Source organism: Equus przewalskii, chromosome 2 (assembly GCF_037783145.1).
Source record: "Equus przewalskii isolate Varuska chromosome 2, EquPr2, whole genome shotgun sequence".
Taxonomy (NCBI): domain Eukaryota; kingdom Metazoa; phylum Chordata; class Mammalia; order Perissodactyla; family Equidae; genus Equus; species Equus przewalskii.
Genome location: NC_091832.1, coordinates 2833299 through 2852398, shown reverse-complemented (window position 1 = coordinate 2852398; position 19100 = coordinate 2833299). Strand labels below are relative to the sequence as shown.

General features: G+C 44.1%; 1 protein-coding gene across 2 annotated transcripts in view; it reads left to right on the top strand.

Annotated features, from left to right (window-relative positions):
* The window catches only part of C8A (complement C8 alpha chain), a 66825-nt gene that overhangs the window by 30839 nt on the left and 16886 nt on the right, over positions 1-19100 (top strand). For both annotated transcript variants that reach the window (XM_008540106.2, XM_070591901.1), the window contains exons 5-7: positions 3547-3736; positions 5684-5884; positions 7576-7816. In XM_008540106.2, coding sequence (XP_008538328.2) covers positions 3547-3736; positions 5684-5884; positions 7576-7816 — 632 coding nt within the window. The remainder of the gene's footprint in view (positions 1-3546; positions 3737-5683; positions 5885-7575; positions 7817-19100) is intronic.

The window sequence follows — 19100 nt, the reverse complement described above, 5'->3', positions numbered from 1 at the left end:
TCTCACTGAAGATTGGTTGAATTGAAACAAATCAATATGACCAGCTAGCTCTTTACAGATGAGGAAATGGGGAGAGTAGTAATAACCACGTAGTCACCAAGCCCTGCTGCAGCCCACTCAGGTCGGGTGTGGGCTCTGGGAAATGCAGCTCTCGTTCATCATTTCAGGGCTCGGAGATCACAGCCCACCCACCAGATAGGATAGAAGCCTGTAAGTGCTGGTGGACACACATAGGGAGAGTTGACCCAATCCTGTTGTCTTGCCCACTGATAGTGCTGCTGTTGGTGTGCTAGGGCTGCCATAACAGAGGGCCACAGACTGCGTGGCTTAAGCAATGGAAATTTATTTTCTCGTAGTCTGCAGGCTAGAAGTCTGAGCCCAAGGTGTCAGCAGGTTTGTTCCTTCTGAGGCTTCTCTCCTTGGCTTGTAGAGGGCCATCCTCTCCCTGTGTCACCACCTGGTCTTTCCTCTGTGTGTGTCTGTGTCCTTATTTCCTCTTTTTTAAGGACACTAGCCATATTGGATTTGGGACCTCCCTCATCCTCTCGTTTTTGCTTAATTACACCTTTGAAGACCCCATCTCCAAGTGCAGTCCAATCTGGAAGTTTTGGTGTCAGGACTTCAACATATGAATGTTGAAGGGATATGATTCAGACCCAACACCAATAAAAGGTGATTCTTGTCGATTTTCAAAGTGACTGTGAGATGAACAGAGTAGAAGCATGAAATATGGAGGTGTTGACCTAAAAAATAATTCCCTCCTTTTTGGCAAAAAGATTGCAGACCATGACCTTCCTGTCATGTGACTCAGTCAGGAGCCTTTCAAATACACATCCTGAATCGTGTACTTTGCCCACACTGAACACTGAAACCAACAGAATGGCCCCTGCTCTGCTCCCACCAGCTGACATTTTGATGGTTTTCCTATTCATCTCAAGACCTTAGAGGTCTTTCCTGATATCCCTTTTTTTTTTCTAATATAAGCATTTCCCCGTTTTTAATTTTTATTGTTTCAGAAATAATACGTGTTTGAGATAAAAATGGAAAGTCGTCCTTCACCCTCCCCAGCTGCACCCCACCAATCACCCCTCCCACTCCCTCCCTGGAGGGGACCTCTGTTATCAGTTTGGTGTGGGTACCTCCAGACCGTGTATAAATGCACTTACGATGTACATCGTATGGAAAATATGCCTATATGTATTGTGCATTATAAGTGTATTTTACACAGATGTGATCATACTATACTTATTGTCTGTAACTTGCTTTTTCCACTTAATAATATATTTGGAAAAATTTCCCCCATATTTTCTATTGCCTTTATCTAAGCAACATAGTGTTCTAGAACAGGGGTCAGCAAACTATGGCACCAGGGCCAAATCCAGCCTACTGTCTGTTTTTGTAAATAAAGTTTTATTGGAACACAGCTCTCGCCCTACAATGACAGAGTTGAGTAGCTGCAACAGAGAATTACGGCCTACAAACCCTAAAATATTTACTATATGGCCCTTTATAAAAAAAATTGCTGACTTTTCTCTTACAGCATAACTATATGAAATCTGACTACTTCCTATTGAAAGGTAATTGGATCGTTTCCTATTTTTTCCCTTTTATAAACACTGCTGCAATGGATATCCTTGTACACGTATTTTTACACACCTATGTGATATTTTCACATAGATTTCCAAAAAGTGGAATTTCTCAGACTATGTCTTTTCATTTTCACTGGGGCTTCTGCAGCCAGGATACATGTAGGCTTTACTTATACTTAGAGGTTATAGTACAATCTTAGGGCTTATTATTCCTTTGAGTTTTTGTTTGGCCTATTAGAGACCCTGTATTTACAACCTGCAGGCAGAAACATGTTCAACAGGGGGAAGATAGAAACTGTAGGGTGGAGTAAAGGGAAGGAGTACAAATTTTAGTGTCAAAAAAATCTAGGGAAAAAATCTAGCTGTGACTATAGGTAAGTTATTTATTTTCTGAGCTTCAATTTCTGCATTTGCAAAATTGTCATGAGATTGAAAGTTAATGTATGGTTGAAAGTTAATGTATGCTAAACGTCTGGTAGAGTGTGTATTCAATTCATCTTCGCTATTATCACATCACCTCCACTAACATGAAGAAAGCGATGGAGAAAGGAAGAGAAGACAGAAGTTAACATACACTGAATTTCTACCATATGTCAGCTGCTCTGTAATTAGCTATTTATTCCTTTGAGGTCAGTTTTATTTACAGTTCTTTCTCTGCTCATCTTCTTGTCTTGTGCCTTTTCACAGAGGGCATAAACAAGCATGGTAAATGCGATGCCAGAGATGATCACTGATGCCATGGGGGCGTAGAGGAAGGGACAACTGTCTGTCCAGGATAATCACAGAGGAGGCAAAGTTTGAGTTGGGTCTGAAAGGCTGAAGAGGAGTTGAGAAGCAGAGACAAGCAATCATTTTATTCTCTATAACATAGAAGGCTTTGATGGTCAGGTCTGGGAACTCCTAGCCAAGTCTAAACGTTTTTGTGCAGTTTAACTTTCCCTCTTTAGAAAATTAAAACTGTATTTTACCTGTTTAATATTATTTTTACTTAAATGTGGTAAAACCGTCCATGATCTAAAACGTGGAACCTGGTTAGATAGATGTGAAATACTCCAGAGACAGCAGGTTGGGAAATGTTTCTGGATGAGTGTTGGGCCAGGGGAAAGGAAATACTTCATGTTGAGGATCTAACAGGTTCCAGCAACTTCGCTTCTGTTTTACTCTAACACTCACTTAGACTTCACAAAGCCATGAGAGGTAGCTTCGTTACGTCTGTTCTCCAAGTGAGGGAAATGAACCTCAGAAATCTTCTAGATCGCGTTAAAAGCCACATAGCCAGTAAATGATGGAGCTGGAAATTAAATAGGAGTCTCCTGACTTCCAAACGGGGCACCTCCAGCGGTTCGTGTGCCTCAAAGACCGCAGCCTTTTGGAGGACCAAATTCTCAGCTAAGCATCTCTTTTTTATCAGCAGAGACCTTTTCTGAAACAATGTGAACAAAAGCAACAGGAACATTGATTCAATACTTAATATGTGCTAAGTGCCGTATGATGTCTTTACGTGTTTTAACACATATTTAACTCTATGAGGGTGGTAATATCAACTGCTTTTTACTGCTGATGAAACGGAGGTACAGAGAGGTTAAATGATTTGCCCAAGGTCACACAGCTAGATGTGACAGAGCTGGGAAACAGGCTTGGACTCTCAATAATTGTGCACATTCCTCTCTAATGTCTTCAACAAATGTTGAGTAGTCCCTTCTATGTGGGGGAACTGTTCCAGATGCTGAATGGAGCTGTCTGGCTGCTCCGGTTTAAGGAAAACTAGGGGCCTAGGCCCAGCCCACTCAGCCTGCCAGTGTGGCCCTTAAGGTGCTTTGAGGAACCCAAGGGCTCTACAGAACAGTCAAAGAAACCCTGCTCAAACCACCAGCTACAACATCTTCCAGAGGATATTTTGTGTTATTTTTGCCTTTCCAGTGTTCTTTCCCAGAAGCTGCCTGCCTTGTCACTTTAGGTATAATATCCTGACCCAGGAAGAAAGTCAGAGTGTGTATGACGCCAGGTACTACGGGGGCCAGTGCGAGACGGTGTACAACGGGGAATGGAGGGAGCTGCGATATGACCCCACCTGTGAGCGTCTCTACTATGGAGATGATGAGAAGTATTTCCGGAAACCCTACAACTTCCTGAAGTACCACTTTGAAGTAGGTCTGAATGAGGCGCTCACAGGCCACAGTAGGGTGGGGCAGGGAGGGAGAGGCTGTTGGTGGCGAGAGATGCTTGCTTTGGAAGATTTTATTTCCTGTAGAGCTTGCAGGTGGCTGAAGGTCCCTTTTCATCTGCCCCACACATGCTCAGGGCTGAAGGGTGCTGAGAGACGTCATGTAAATGTGACCACCCAGCTGCCAGATCTTGGCTCCATCCCAAAATCAATAAAATAGATTCGGGGCCCTATTCTCTGGGCTACTAGTCAGAAGACCTATTTCCAAGTTGTGACTTTGTCAGAACATAAGCGTCTAAGACATTGAGCAGCTCACTGTCCCTCCCTGGGCCCGATTTCCTAAGATGTAAAGTGGGGTGCCCAACAAGAGGTGGCTGGGAGGGTTCTGAGACCTATTCCCCTGCTTCCCTCTTGGGGAAGCTCTGGGCAGCTCCACTGATCACTTTCGCATCTAGGTTTTCTGTATACGATTTTGTTCAAAGAAAGAGTTCTGCTGTTGAAAAGTGCTTGCAAACTGCTGATGATCCCTAAGATTCTCTCCCTCTCTAAAATTCTCTGCTCTCCTGGTCACTTGGAGCATAGCCCATGGTCAGCTCCAGAGTCTGCTCCTGACCACTTGTTTCTGTACTGCTCACCCTCTGGGTGAGACATCCACACAGCAAACTTTCCCTGGATGCTTATCCTGTGTCAGATCTTCTACTTCCACACAAATTCTCCCGTTTAATCCTCATAACAACACAATGGGATGGATATTATCATTGCCCATTTTAGATATTAAAAAAACCCAAAGACTTAGAGGGATAAAGTGTTAGGCTCAAATCTGTACTGCAGTAGGTCGCAGACACAAGATTCAAACCCAGATCTGAACTAAGTCTGGCCATATGTCGCATAGAAGGGAGGACAGATGATATGCATTATATAGTCGTACATGTATATATTCTGTCTATAGAGAGAGATGATGTGATCCTAGAATTCTCAACAACTATCTAGCCACATGTCCCCTCTTTTATCAAGAGTTTAATCAGAGAAAAATATTGACAGAGGATAAGGCTAGGCTGATGGAGTCTGTTTTTAAGAAGTTGGCTCCTCCCACCACATTTCCACTTCTGCCATCAGGCCTGTGGTAAGCCAAGATGGAAGACACAGACAAGACCATTTACCTGACCTTGAGAATGGTCTAGGACCTATGTGTCAGGCAAGATAGACTAGACTATGCTGTGGCAACAAAGGACTCTGAAATCCCACTGCCTTAAAGCAACAATGCCCTACTTACGCTACTTGTCCATCCTGAGGTAGAAAGGAAACTCGTCATCACAGGACTCAGGACCTAAACTAATGGCGGCTCCATCTCAATAGATGCTCCTGTGACCGCAGAGTGAACCCCTCACGGGCTCTTAACTCTTGCTTCCTTGGCTAAAGCAAGGCATGAGACCATGCCTCAGTTCAACTTGGCAGAGAAACACAGCCCTACTGTGTGCCTGGAATGAAATAACAGAACATTAGTGGACAGCACTGAAATGTGTCTCTGCCTAGAACTATCACCGTCTGCATGGCTTCCTGTGCCCTTCCTCCCAGGTCCATGCCCAGACGTGGCTTTCAGTCTCTCCATTGCAGAGCCAACGATCTTCCCTACAGGAAGGACATTCCAGCTACAGAGAAATCTGTGCTCTGAACAATATAGCATTTTATCAGAATCATCTGTGTGTGCATTTCAGTAACTGTTTTAGCAGTACCGCTGAACACTAACTACACTGCTGTATTTTCTGTATTTTGGTGAATATCAATCTGATGCCTGGATTAGCCTTTTAAAAGAATTATTTATAATAATCTGAAATTTTAGATATTTTGTGAAGCAAAGATTTAACTATTAAGTGTGAATTGGAATGTAACTCTGTGTGCATGAAGCTAACGTCTGTTTGTTTCTTTTCAGGCCCTTGCAGATACTAGAATCTCCTCAGAGTTGTACGATAATGCAAATGACCTTCTTTCTAAAGTAAAAAATGACAGGTCTGTGTCAACTGGCGTGACTGTTGGCGTAGGCCTCTCATCCATCCCTGTAACAGTGGATGTGGGTGTGTCAAACTCACAAGGCTCTTCGCTCTTGGATAAGTTAAGCAAGTACAATAAGAAGGTATTAAGACATAACGCCTGTGTTGTGCAGTGTTCCATAATCCACACTGAACACGTATTACCTTAACTGCATTAAAAAGTACAGTAGTAATTGAGCCTTCATTTGCTTGTGTGATTGGAAATGTCTGATCAGTGCTAATCATGTTTGTTTTTCTTGTTACGCTTTTATGCACAGAATCATCATGAAGGGAATAAAATTGAACAATAAGTCTAGAACTCTTATCACCACAACCCATCCTTTTTCACGGTTACCTGGAGCAGATAGGGAAATACTCAGAATGGTAATGTCTTAAAGAGAAGTAGCCAGGCCCTCTACATGAGGCTTGGAGAATTCGAAAGGAGCTTTGCTTTTCCACATAGATCCAGAGCTGGAGTGCTCAATCTGTGTTTCATTTACTCATCAAACATTCACCACAAACTGCCTGCTATGCCGATGGGTTGGGCAGTGCTTCCTTGAAGAAAGGGCATCTACCTAAACTGAGATCTAAAGACTAGTATGAGTGGTCCAGATGGAGGGAGGCAGAAGTTAACATAAGGGTGTTCTAGACCTGGGGAAACAGCATGTGCAAAGGCCCGGAGATGAGAGAATGCCTTACACTAATTTGGGATTGAAAGTACTTCAGTTGGCTGAAGCTCAGGGTGGGAAAGGAAAGTGGGGAGTAAATGAAGATGGAGAGGTAATCGGGAGCCAGAGAAATATTTATTGAATTGATTAGAAATTTACCAAAGGGCCTCAGTAACATTGGTACCAGAACTGTGGGTTTAGTTTGGGCTCAAAAAATTATTTTGGATGATGAAAATAGAGTTACAAAAATTAACTTGTTCAACAAATATAAATTCCATTTGGGAGATTGGTTACTAATTAGCTATTGATCTGAAGGGGAAGTGCTGTTCTGAGATCTGGCTTTCACACGTTAATGTGGACTTTTGTAAAAGCGGATGACCTCCTCCAACTTTCACTGTGGCTTGCGATCAGTCAAGGTTTACGTCACCTGGAAGTAATGCCCATACTCCCCCTCTTCCTCTTAAGCCAATCCAACATCACCCCGGTCCTGTCTCTTTTTGATTATATCAGGATCCTGCTTTGCTTTATTATTTAATAGTACAAGCTTACCGCTAGGACGTACGCTCCATGAGGGCAGGGGCCTACCTCATTCAAGATTGTATCCTCTGCACCTAGCACAATGCATGTGACTACTGGCGCTCATAGACATTTATTCAATATGTTAAATAAATAAATAATATTGGCATTTCGCCACGTCATCAACCATATTCCTGAGGATAATTTTTAATGGATACGTAAGACTGTTGAAGGAGGTTGCCTGATGCAGTGCTTTAATTAGAGCAGGGAGAAATGTGGGGGTGAAAACGGACCGGGAGCAGAATAGAAGTGAGGAGCACAGTGATGCATGTTGTGGTAACTAATCCAGCTGCGAGTTGATGAGAACTTGACCTGGACAGGGCAGTGGGGACAGAGATGAAGGCGTGGGAGAAGAAGCTGGGCACACGCTGGTGTCTCATACAAGCTTGTAAAATAATAATATGCCATTTATGTATTTATGCTCATATATTTATATGTCAGTATGTATATTTCCCACAGCTACCTAAAGCTGACTTTTGCATTATCTCGTATGCTAAAATGTATACTCTTTGTTCTTTTCCTCATTCAATGGCGGTTGTTTCTGTTGGAAGGAATACAGCTTCCTGAGAGTTTTCACAAAGGTGCAGACTGCTCACTTTAAGATGAGGAGGGACAATATCATGCTGGATGAAGGAATGCTGCAGTCACTGAGGGAGCTTCCGGAGCGGTACAATTACGGCATGTATGCCAAGTTCATCAATGACTATGGCACTCATTACATCACGTCTGGATCAATGGGTGGCATTTATGAATATATCCTGGTGCTTGACAATGAAAAAATGGCATCATTTGGTAAGTAGAGCAGAAGCTTTATGCACACAGTGGTCGGTGCAAACACCAGGACACGGTTTGCGGTTTTCTTAGCACTATGAGCCCTCTATGACCTCGTTTAGTCTCATGACGACCTATAAGGTAGCATCAGTGGTATTTACAGGGAACTGAGCTCCAGAGGGTGGAATGACTTGCTAATAAGTACCACAACCAGGATCTGTAAACAGACTTGTTTGGTCCCCTGGAACTATGTGTTTTCTATTACACTACAGTTACCTCTTTAATAATAAAGGATCTCTGGGATTTCGTTATTTACGATGTTAAAAACTTATTTTAAATGTAGATTCGTGATTAGTGGAACTGCCATACAATCAGGCAGTGATACCAGAAACCTGGAGTTGTCCCAGATTCCCCCGTCTGCTTCACCCCTGTACATCTCTAAGATCCTTCAGCTCTTTCTCCTGGACAGCTCTCCTCCATCCTCTCTTCTCCACGTCCACTCCTGCAGTGGTAGGCTGGGTTCTCATCGTTCACTTACTACTGCATTGGCTCCTAACTGATCTCTGGGGGAAGGCTCGCTCCTTCCGATCCATTCTGAGCAATCGCCACTAGAAGGCTCCTTCTACTTCACAGATCTGATCTGATGATATCACTTCCCTGCCTAATATCCTGAATAATTGAGAATAAAGTCTAAACTCCGTAGCGCGACATCAACAACCTTCATGGTCTCACTCCAAACTACTAGAACAGTGGTTCTCAAAGTGTGGGCTCCAAGTGGTAGCAACAACTTCACTGGGCAACCTGTTGGAAATACACACTCTCAGGCTCCCATCCGGAACCCGCTAACTCAGAAAATGGAGCGGGCCCAGCAGTCTGCGTCTTGACAAGCCCTCCAGGTGATTCTGATGCTCACGACAGTCCCAGAACCACCAATCTCGTCAATGCATGAGAGGAAGGGTGAGAGACCGATCCGTATTTCAAAGGCCAGTTCCAATTCCCAGTTTCAAGAAGTTCCCTGACTGCACTAGCCCAGACAGCCTACTTTTTTCCTTCAACACGTTCGTACAAGTTCCACACTGCTTAGACTTTAAAAAATAATTTTCCAAATGTTAATATTTTTCTCCTCATTTAGATAGCAAAATCTTTGAAAGTAAATAGCATTTCTGACACTTTTCTCTCTCTTTTATTACTCAACACAGGGCTTATTACGCAGTGAGCGTGCAAAACAAGACATGGACTTTGAAAGGGGGCCATTAATTTAGATTCCCGGCTAGGGTCATTCATTAATTCACCCATCTATCCATGAATGGACTTTTCTATAATCAAATATCTATTGAGTATCTATCATGTGTTTGTGCTGGGGGATACATAGTGAGCAAATCTGAATATGGCTCCTACCGTCCTGCAGAACAGTACTTTTCAAACTGCAGGTTGCTACCCAATGGCAGGTATTGAGATCAATGCACGGATTACCAACGACGTTTTCAACAACAGCAACAAAGGACGAATAGAAAATATCATAGTGGATTGTAGGCTGTCAAGATAAGTTATTGCTTCAAGAAACTTCTTCCAGTTAATTAGAGACATGCATACACGTACAGAATCATGATACAGAATAAATAGTTTAGTATGGATCAATAGAAAAAAAGAATCTGAAAAATTTAATTCAAGTGGGTCTTTGTAGAATCATTTGAATATGTAAGGAAGGAAAAAGAGCTAACGTTTGTTGAGTAACTACTATGTTCCAGGTGCTGTGGTGTATATTCTCATTGAATTTTCTTGGCAGCACTTGGAGGTTGGCGTTATCCCAGTTTTAGCCCCAGAAATTATGCGGCTCCTCCCAGAGGTTCAATATTTGGCCCAAGGCTGCAGGAAGCCAGCATCGGAGGCCTGCACCTACGGTCTTTCCACCATGTGCTCTTAGGGGAGCCTTTCATTCGGGCTCGTCTTTGGTGTTGGGTTACTAATTAATTGCCTGGGGTATCTCGTGGCCCCTCCTCTTTAAGATCTGTGAGGCAGAAATGGGCTTCCAATGTGGTTAATATTCAAAAGGAGCCCACCAGCAAACTGTCTTGGGGCTAATTACCTCAGCTCTGTTTATAGAAAACCATATGTCCGTAATAGCACAATTTGCTATTTGTGGAGAGCTGATTTTCTATAAATCCGGAAAGTTAGTGTTGCTTTTCTATAAATATGGAAATGTGCTAATCATCACCTCATCTGCTGGAGACTGCTAATAAATCAGAATGTCATTTACATATTAACCTACAAAGAACAAAAACATCTACCTTCTTTCCCTTTGGCAAATGGAATCATGCACACCCTCCCTCCACGCTCATGTTTGATGTCTGTCTAGTTTTCTCTTTGTGTCTCTCTCATCCCCTCTCTTACTCCCTTTCTTTCTAGGTGCCTCTCTCTCTCTCCTTCTCTCTCTCTCTTCACCTGTTTCTCTGTCTTTCCTCTTTGTCGCTGTCTTTTTCTCTCTGAGTATCTTTGAGCCATACGACTTTAATAATATTTATATTCTCTTAAGTGCTTGTTTCGAAGAAACACTCCGTGTGGTGTACATTCATGTCCTCAAAGTGCTGAGCTTGGTATGGGATGATTTAACTGAACACATCAGCTGGTTTGCTCTGGGGGCATCTTTTGTCCTTCGATTTGCCTCAGATCTGCTCTGGGTTCGTCCCAGAGGATGCACAAGGCTGTTTTCTTCTAATGCGTCCTTTAGATAAAATGCTTCTCCCCCAAAGACAGCATGAAACCATGCATCAAAAACCAAGGGAAGTCTTGGATGTTGGGGAGGTGATGTTAGACTTCAATGGGATCCTACACTTTCCTCAAGGGCTGCGGGCGACAGCTTTCTACCTTCTACAAGAATCAGGATGGCTTTGGGCTCAAATTCCTGGATCTAGACTTTTTTTCTCCTTCATCCCTCCTTTGGAGATCTTATTATTTGCCTTTATATCAAGGTATGACAAAGAGAATAGTGTATTCACCATTCTGGCTTCTCTGGAGTCTGGCCCAGTTACCGAGCTGGCGATGTACCTTGGGCAGGTCAAGTACTTCATGACCCTTTCTATTCACATATGTTTCCTGCCTCCTTTTGCACAGGCTGTGCTGTCAGCCTCCAATGCTCTTCCCTGTCTTGCCAACCTGACAGACTTCAACTCATCCTTCTGAACCTTGTGCGGGTTTCTTCCCCTCTGTGAAACTGCCCCTTCGCCCAAGTTTTGTTTGTTCACACATTCATTCATTCAACCACGTTTATTGAGTTTGTATCATGTGCCAGGTGAACAAAATCAATATGGTCCCTGTTTTTGTGGAAGAAACTAAATAAACAGCCAAAAATCCATTTGTCATCCTTGGTTCCTTCTTTACTTCCTGTTCCCCATCAGCGAGATCTGTTGACTTTACTTCTAAAGTAAACGTGAAGTAAAGTAAATGTGACAGGTGTGGTATCTGTCCTTCCCGTCTCTGTTACCGTCTGCTTAGTCCAAACCAGCATTATCTCTCACTTGGACGTGTTGGAGTATATGTTTTTTCTTTTCTTTCCTCCCTTCCTTAAATTATACAATACGGTGTTATAAACTATAGTTACCATGTTGTACCTTAGAGCTTCGGACCTTAGCCATCTTATGACTGAAGGTTTGTATCCTCTTACCAGCCTTTCCCTATTTACCCCACCCCGCAGCCCCTGGCAACCACTTTTCTATGATTTTGACTTTTTTTTTATTCCACATATAAGTGATACCACACAGTACTTGTCTCTCTCTGTCTGGCTTCTTTCACTTAGCATAGTGGCCTTCAGCTTGATCTATGTTGTCATAAACGACAGGATTTCCTTCTTTTTAAAAGCTAAGTAATATTCCATTGTATATCTATATTACATTTTCTTTGTCCAGTCATCCGTCGTCTTGGGTTGTTTCCATACTTTGGCTATTGTGAATAATGCTGCTATGAACATAGGAATACAGATATCTTTTCAAGAGAATGATTTCCTTTCTTTTGGATAGATACCCAGACAGAGGGATAGCTGGATGGTATGGTATTTTTATTTTTAATTTCTTGAGGAAGCGTCATACTGTTTTCCATAATGGCTGTACCAGTTTACATTCCCACCAACAGAGCACAAGAGTTCCCTTTTGTCTACATCCTTGCCTGCATTTGTGATCACTTATCTTTTTGATAATAGGCATCCTAACAGGTGTCAGGTGATGTCTCACTGTGCTTCTGATTTGCATTTCCCTGATGATGAGTGATATTGAGCACCATTTCACATACGTGTTGGTCATTTGTACATCTCATTTAATCTTCCATTGATTCTATGTGAGAGGAGAGGTTTCCTTACTTCTACAGATGAAGGAACTGAGACTGAAAAGCCCTATCACTAGTAAGTGAAAAATACCCAAGATGCTCTGAGCTGCAGTCCAGGCTTCCTTCCTTTTTATCCCAGCTGCCTTTGTCAGGACTCACAACCTAGGAATAATTTTGACTTCTTCCCTTTTTCTCCACACATATCTCATTAGTCACCTCCTCTGTATCTACAATCTGTCCTGTCCTCTCCATTCCCGTGACTACTACTCACCATGCTGTGCCACGTGCCCTCTGCAGGGTCCCTCCAGCCAAGCAGTGATGTAAAATGAGAAAAGTATCAGAGGGTAGACGGATATTCCATAAATACCTTTGGGACAAAGATGGTAGTGGTCTGCTTCAGACCCCTTTTCTTGCTAATGTAGATAGGGCTTGACACATTTGTTTCAGCTTCTGTGCCCTTTGCCTCAAAATGCAACTTGAAAAAAGAGTTTCCTATCAGTTAAAGAATCTAAGTCCGTCTGATAGGGTACCTCTGTCTATCAGGGATGCTGTGATGAAAACCACGCATGGAATAGAAGGTAAACTAAGAGTCCTCAAGATTCCACATCTTCATGGTTCTCTGGCTTTTGGCTCTATTGAAAGGGCTCTGCGAAGAGCTTACAGAAAATGACCCCAGTTGTTGTTTCGCTCGTGTGGAAACAGTAGAGTCCTGCAGCCTCACACAGGCCAGCAGCAGAGTCGTAGGGAGAAGAAGACTTCTTACGGACACAGCTTTGCCTTTTTTGTCGGCTCAACCCTTTAAAAGCTAACACTTCACATCTCTGGGTCTCAGTTTCCCCATAACTAATGTTTGGATAATAAACTACTTCAAAAGGCTTTTTTGAGAATTAATCAATACTTTTAAAAAGCACTGCGATAAGTAAAAAACTGCCTAAACAGCAGTTATTATTGTGGGTTACAGTTTCCGGTGGGATCAGTAGGAAGTAAAGCCATTTGGCCGAGGTTTGTGGAATGAGGAAGTATGCTGGTGACGTGGTACAAGGACTCCAGACTTTGGCGTCAGACATGTCTGGGTGGGGGTCTTGGTTGTACCATTTGGTAGCTTCACAACCTTAATGAGGGTAATTAATTCCCCTCAACCTCAGCTTCTTCAAGACTCAAATAGGAATGATAAAAAGGGTTTGAGAATAATTCCAAGTCCATCTTGCATGATAAGTGTTTAAGTAGGTATTTTTTCCCTTTAATATGGGATATCAGTTTAGCATAGTGGTTGAAAACATAGGTTCTCGCACCTGCTAGCTGTGTGACCATGGGCAGGGTATTGACTCACGTTAGGTCTCAGTGTCGCCACCTGTTAAGCTGGAGGCACTAATGGCAGTTACCTCACGGGTGGTCATGAGGAATAGGTGAACTTATCTACAGAAAATACTTAGTGCAGCGCACACTCTAATAAGCACTCAGCAAAGCTCCATGGCTGAACAAGCTCTGAATCAGATTGCCTGGATTCAAGTCTCGTCTTTACCGTTTGTCAGCCGTGTGGCCCTCAGGCCAATCAGTCAGCCTCTCCATGCCTCAGCTTCCTGTTCTTCTAAGTGAGACAAGGACAGGACGTGCTTCATGGGGTTGTTGTGAATATGAACTGAAACTATCTATGTGACATGGCATATAGTAAGAGCCAAAATGCTTACCTGTTACTCCTGCCCCATGTTGATGTTGTTATTACCACATGTTTATTGTTGCCAGCTTTCTGGTTATTAATTCTATGCTGTTATAACTGTCCCCGCATCTGTAAAGTGGCGAAGACGACCTCTCTCATGGGGCCCTGCAATTGGTCAGCTCCGAAACATTGTTCAGATGGAAGGGAAGTCGTTACCATGATGTCCGGCCTGCAGTGGCCAGTGCTTTGCTGTAGACTTGGGACCTCAGCAATCGTGCCTCCTCCCCCACCTGCCCATGTTTTCGATCAACGTCATTCATTTCTGGCCCTAGAGCTTCATCCAGTTTTGGAGGGCGTGCTCCTCCCATTTATCAAGGTCACTTTGAATTCCCATTACTATCTTTCAAAGCGTTAACGACTCTGTCCAAATCAGTGTCTGCGTTCCGTCCTTCCTCCCGTTGATGGGTGCCAGATGACAGTGACCCCAGGGAAGACCCTTCCAGCGAGAGTGCAGTGCTTTCAGCCAGTCGCTGATCATCACCTTCCAGATAGGGTCCTTGGAACAGCTGGTCTACCATCTAACACGCGGGGTAGAAAACAGCCACAGGGACACAATGAAGACGCCACTAAGTTGATGTCAGTTATAGTTCTACATTCTCTTCCACCCTCCTCCTTCCCTTCGTTTACTCATTCATTCCTTTAGCTTTTAATTTAGGAAATGTTTACTAGCGTTTATTGTTTATTATTATAGACAAGCACACATAACATGGCAACCACTGTCTAGACACCAACATGGTCCTTCTCATCAAGGGTTTATAGAGGATTCGAGGTTTCTCTTCGTTATAATCGTCTCTTTACAATCAGGGATGATTTATTATGTGAACAGCCAAATTGGTTACCACCTAAAATGAACAGTTTACTTTTTTACTCACTGTACTTACAGTTAACTGAACTATTTGGTTTTAAGAAAATATATTTACTTGTACTAACTCCCATTATTGGGAAAGTACGACATACTCACATCTGGTATTCAAAATGATCTTCGAGGACTTGTATTGTTATTGTCCCTAAGTTTATAGAGAGAAAGCTGAGGTCCAAAGAGCCAAGTAAACAGCTCCGCGTGACTCAGTGGTGTCGAATCAAGGTCTTCCGATGTAGGGTTTATGGACTGTCCCTGTGCTCATCGCCCCCCCATTCCCCACACGCTCCGTCAATGTCTGACTCTCCCTACCAGAGGCTTAGACTCTGGCAGTGGTGGTAAGACAGCTGATGTTTACTGAGCATTTTACTGTGTGGCAGACACCTGGTTAAGCGCTTTCAATGCACTATCTCGTTTAATCCTCAGGAAAGAATTTACAAATTTACCCAATTTTCAGAAGAGGAACTGAAGCTGAGCGATGTTAAATAACTTGCCCAAGGTCATAGTACCTTTGATTGGTGGGGCCAGGCGTCAAACGCAAGAACTGGGCATCCTAACCAACATGCTACAATGTCTCGGAGACGTTTTACGTAGGATGTTTTCAAACTGTAGGCCACAGCCCATTAGTAGATTGTAAAAGAAATTTGGTGGGTCCTGACCAGCATTTAACAAAATGAAATAGAATACAATAGGCTGGGAGACATCAGAGCGCACCCGGCTAAGCGTGGTTAAATATTGAGACTTACTTTAGCTGGGCACGTGTGGGCTGGATCACAGCGCCAAATGCGTTGCTTACTTTCGGGGGTAGTCAAAAAGTGTTAACAACTCTGACTTAACCCGGTGTGCACCGCTGACTATAGCCATGTATTTAATCACTTTAAATAAAGGAAAAATCATCAACAGCTAGAAGGAAGTGTAATAGTTGGGGTTCCCCAGAGAACCAATAGGATACGTATATGCATGTACATACACATGAAGAGATTTATTTGAAGGAATTTGCTTACACAGTTATGAAGTCTGACTAGTCCCAGGATCTGCAGTCGGCAAGCTGGAGACTCAGGAGGGCCTATGGTGCAGCTCCGTCTGAGTCCAAAGGCCTGAGAAGCAGGAAAGCTGCGTGCGGTGTGGATCCAGTCGAAAGGTTGGCAGGCTTCAGACCCAGGAGAAATTGATGTTTCAGTTGGAGTCCGAAGGCAGGAAAGAAGCGGATATCCTAGTTTGAAGGCAGTCAGGCAGGAAGAATCCTCTCTTACTGAGGGAGGGTCAGCCTTTTTGCTCCATTCAGAAGTTCTAATAATAGGATGAGGGAATCCACCGACATGAGGGAAGGCCATCTGCTTTACTCAGTCTACTGATTTAAGTGTTGATCTCATCCAAAAACATCGTCGCACGAACACCCAGAATAATGTTTGACCAAATATCTGGACACTCCATGGCCCAGTCAAATTGACACACAAAATGACCCATCACAGGAAGGTAGACGAGGGGAAAAGCTAGAGGCAGACAGAGGTAACAACTGCCAGGACAGGTGTGGGAAGCCGTGTAATGAAACAGTTCATTCAACCGGAAATGAAAGGACAGCGGTCCCTGAGCTCTAGCATGCACGTCGTCTCATTTAAGCTCCCAGCAGTGCCTTGAGCTGTGTTTTATGGCTGTCCCCATTTTACAAACGAGGAAAACCAGGCACATAAAGGCTAAATGACAAGGTGGCACCGCTGATTGGAAGCAGAGTGGACTTCAAAATGAGGATTTTGAATTCCCAGTTCAATGCTTCTTGTGGTGCATCCGGGTATTTATTTCACTTACTGTCTTCTTTAAAAAAACATTAAACTGCTTGTGGTAGCTTTGAAAGTGGTTAAATCAGGTTTAAAATTAGCTAAGGGAGGATTATACTGAATATTCATTCCTAAAGGAAGTATGGGGTCAGTGTGACCCATTGGTTGGGAATTGCAACTGAAGGAACTGTCAAAGGTTAAACTGACCAGCTTGTGTTGTCTGTTCTGAAGCTCAGGTTGAGTCTTTAGAGCCAGGAACAAGCACGGTGTGCTGGCTCCCATGGCACTCAAAGAGACTCATAGGCCAGAAAACGTGTCCAAGCCAGCAACGGCAGGTGGTTTTAATAGAAAATGCCAGCCGGGCTGCTGAGTTGAGGACTGTGACCCCAGGCATGGGCTCAGCCAGGAAGTGCGATGATCCATTAGTGACTTCTGTCAGAGGCAGAGGCTGACCCACAGTAGAGCCTCATTGTCCTTCTTGCTGGTGTGGCTCAGAATCCAAGCCCCTATATGCTGGGCATCCCCTGGGGGTTTCCTTATATTCTGCAGAGTCGGGGGTGGATTCCTAAAGGGTCTGAACTGGGGGAACAGGGCCCTGGGCTGTGTATTTATTATTCTTTTACAAGAATGAGACAAAGGCAGCCTCAATGATCAAGCGGTAGATGGAGAGTGACTGGGGTGGGGTGGGCGTATAATTTAAGTCCCTCAAATTTCTTATACTTTCCACCACATTTACATATTATTGCTGTTGTTTATTTATAATTCTCTTTCAGGAGGGTTCTGAATACAGCATTTTCCCTTGTAACCCAAAGTAGGGCACAGGGAACACTCAGTCTCTGAGGAAAACCCATAATCTACTCTCCCTCCCTCCATGCAGCCATCCACTCATCCAGTGACTACTCCCTGAGATCCCGTAACTTCTGGGGACATGGGGAGGAGACTCGCATATCCCTGCTCTGGAGAAACATGCAGTCAGTTGGGGGCTGAGAATTATATAATGTGATAAATACTCAAATAGAAATAAACACAGTAAAAGCACAAAGGAAGGAGCAACCCACCCTTTTGGACCCTCCCACTTTCTAGATTCCAAAGACGTTCAAACCTGATCATCCAAAATAGTGAGAGTAGGAGCTCGCTCGGTGGAGAAGGGAGCTCGGGCTTTCTAACGGAAGGAGTTTAGGGAGAGTGGCTGGCACAGCCAGCGGGTGAGGGTGAGCAGTAAGAGACAAGTGTCTGGGTTCACCCAAAGGCCAGACACTGTTGTGGAGGGCTTGCCCCTGAGGCCAGTGCACAAATGAGAGCAATCCTGTGGCTGGGTTTTGGCAGGAAGAGTGATGATATCAGCAACCTGGAAATGGTGTCAGCATTGGCCTCCAGGGAGCCCCAGAGAGGATGACAAGCTTCAGAATAGCAGGCTACTGGGGCCGTGCAAAGGTGAACATTGAGAACAGGAGGGTCCCTGCCACTGGACAAAATGGCCAACGGTCAAGTGAGCACGCTCTGGTCCTGCTCGGCCCTCCAGCCCCATTGCTCATCGTTGGGTTGGGCTGTACTGAGCTCCTTGCTGGTCGCTTGACTGGATCATACTCGCTTTCTCCTTGGGGCTTTATAAGAAGGAACGCGCTGCTGCTTCTACCTGGAACTCTGCTCCCCTCCTTTCACCCTCTCTTCTTCACCTGGCTAATGCTTACTCATCCTTGGCCTCTGTTTAGATAGGACTCTTCCAGGCAGTCTTTCTGTCTCCCCAGTTCTGGGTTGGAAGCCTGTCTTGGGTGCTTCAGTGCACCTGGGACTTAGCTCTGTGTATCACACTATTGCAACTGCCTGTTTCCATTATGCATCTCGGTGGTGTGCCCCCAGAGTCTTGCCCATAGACTGAGGCTGACCCACAGTAGAGGCTCAGTGTCTTTCCACCTGGGGTGGTTCAGAATCCTAGCCCATACACGCAGGGCATCTTCTGGAACTTTTCTTACACTCTGCAGAGTCCAGGGTGGATTCCTAAAGGGTCTGAGCTGGATTGGACAGTGGGGAGGGTGTGGTGGGCAGGAACCTGATTGTGAAGGGTCTTATATTAACGGCTAAGCAGTCTGGGCTGGCCCACAGGTTTTTTGCTATGCCTGCTAACCAACCAATCACCCTGAACAGACAGGCACTAGATTCTAACAAGCTCCAGGCTTTATCCTCAGTTACCATGACAACCAGCCTTCATGGTAATGGATGGTATTGATTGACTGACAGACTCCTGGTGTCTTGGCTCTGTCCCCACCCCCCTTAAGTAATTTGCATACACATGGGAACTGAGAGACTCTCAGCACCATCCTCATTTTGTCCCGATTCTGAATTTCCACCTCTCTCATTGAAAACAGCCTCAACCTTAAAGGAGAAATAGGTGTGATGATGTCAGAACTACTCCCCGAGCCACCCTTAGCGCTCTCTCTCTCCCACAGGTGAGGTAACATGGCATGGAGAAAATTGGCTTTGGGTTGAGACCTTGGTTCCATCCCAGTTCTACTATTTATTTATCGTATAATTTGGGGTAGGTGGCTTAAACGATCTAAGCCTTGATTTACTCATCTCTAAAATAGGAAAAATTGTACCTGTTGTGGAGTGATGTGTGAATATTAAATGAGATGACACAGG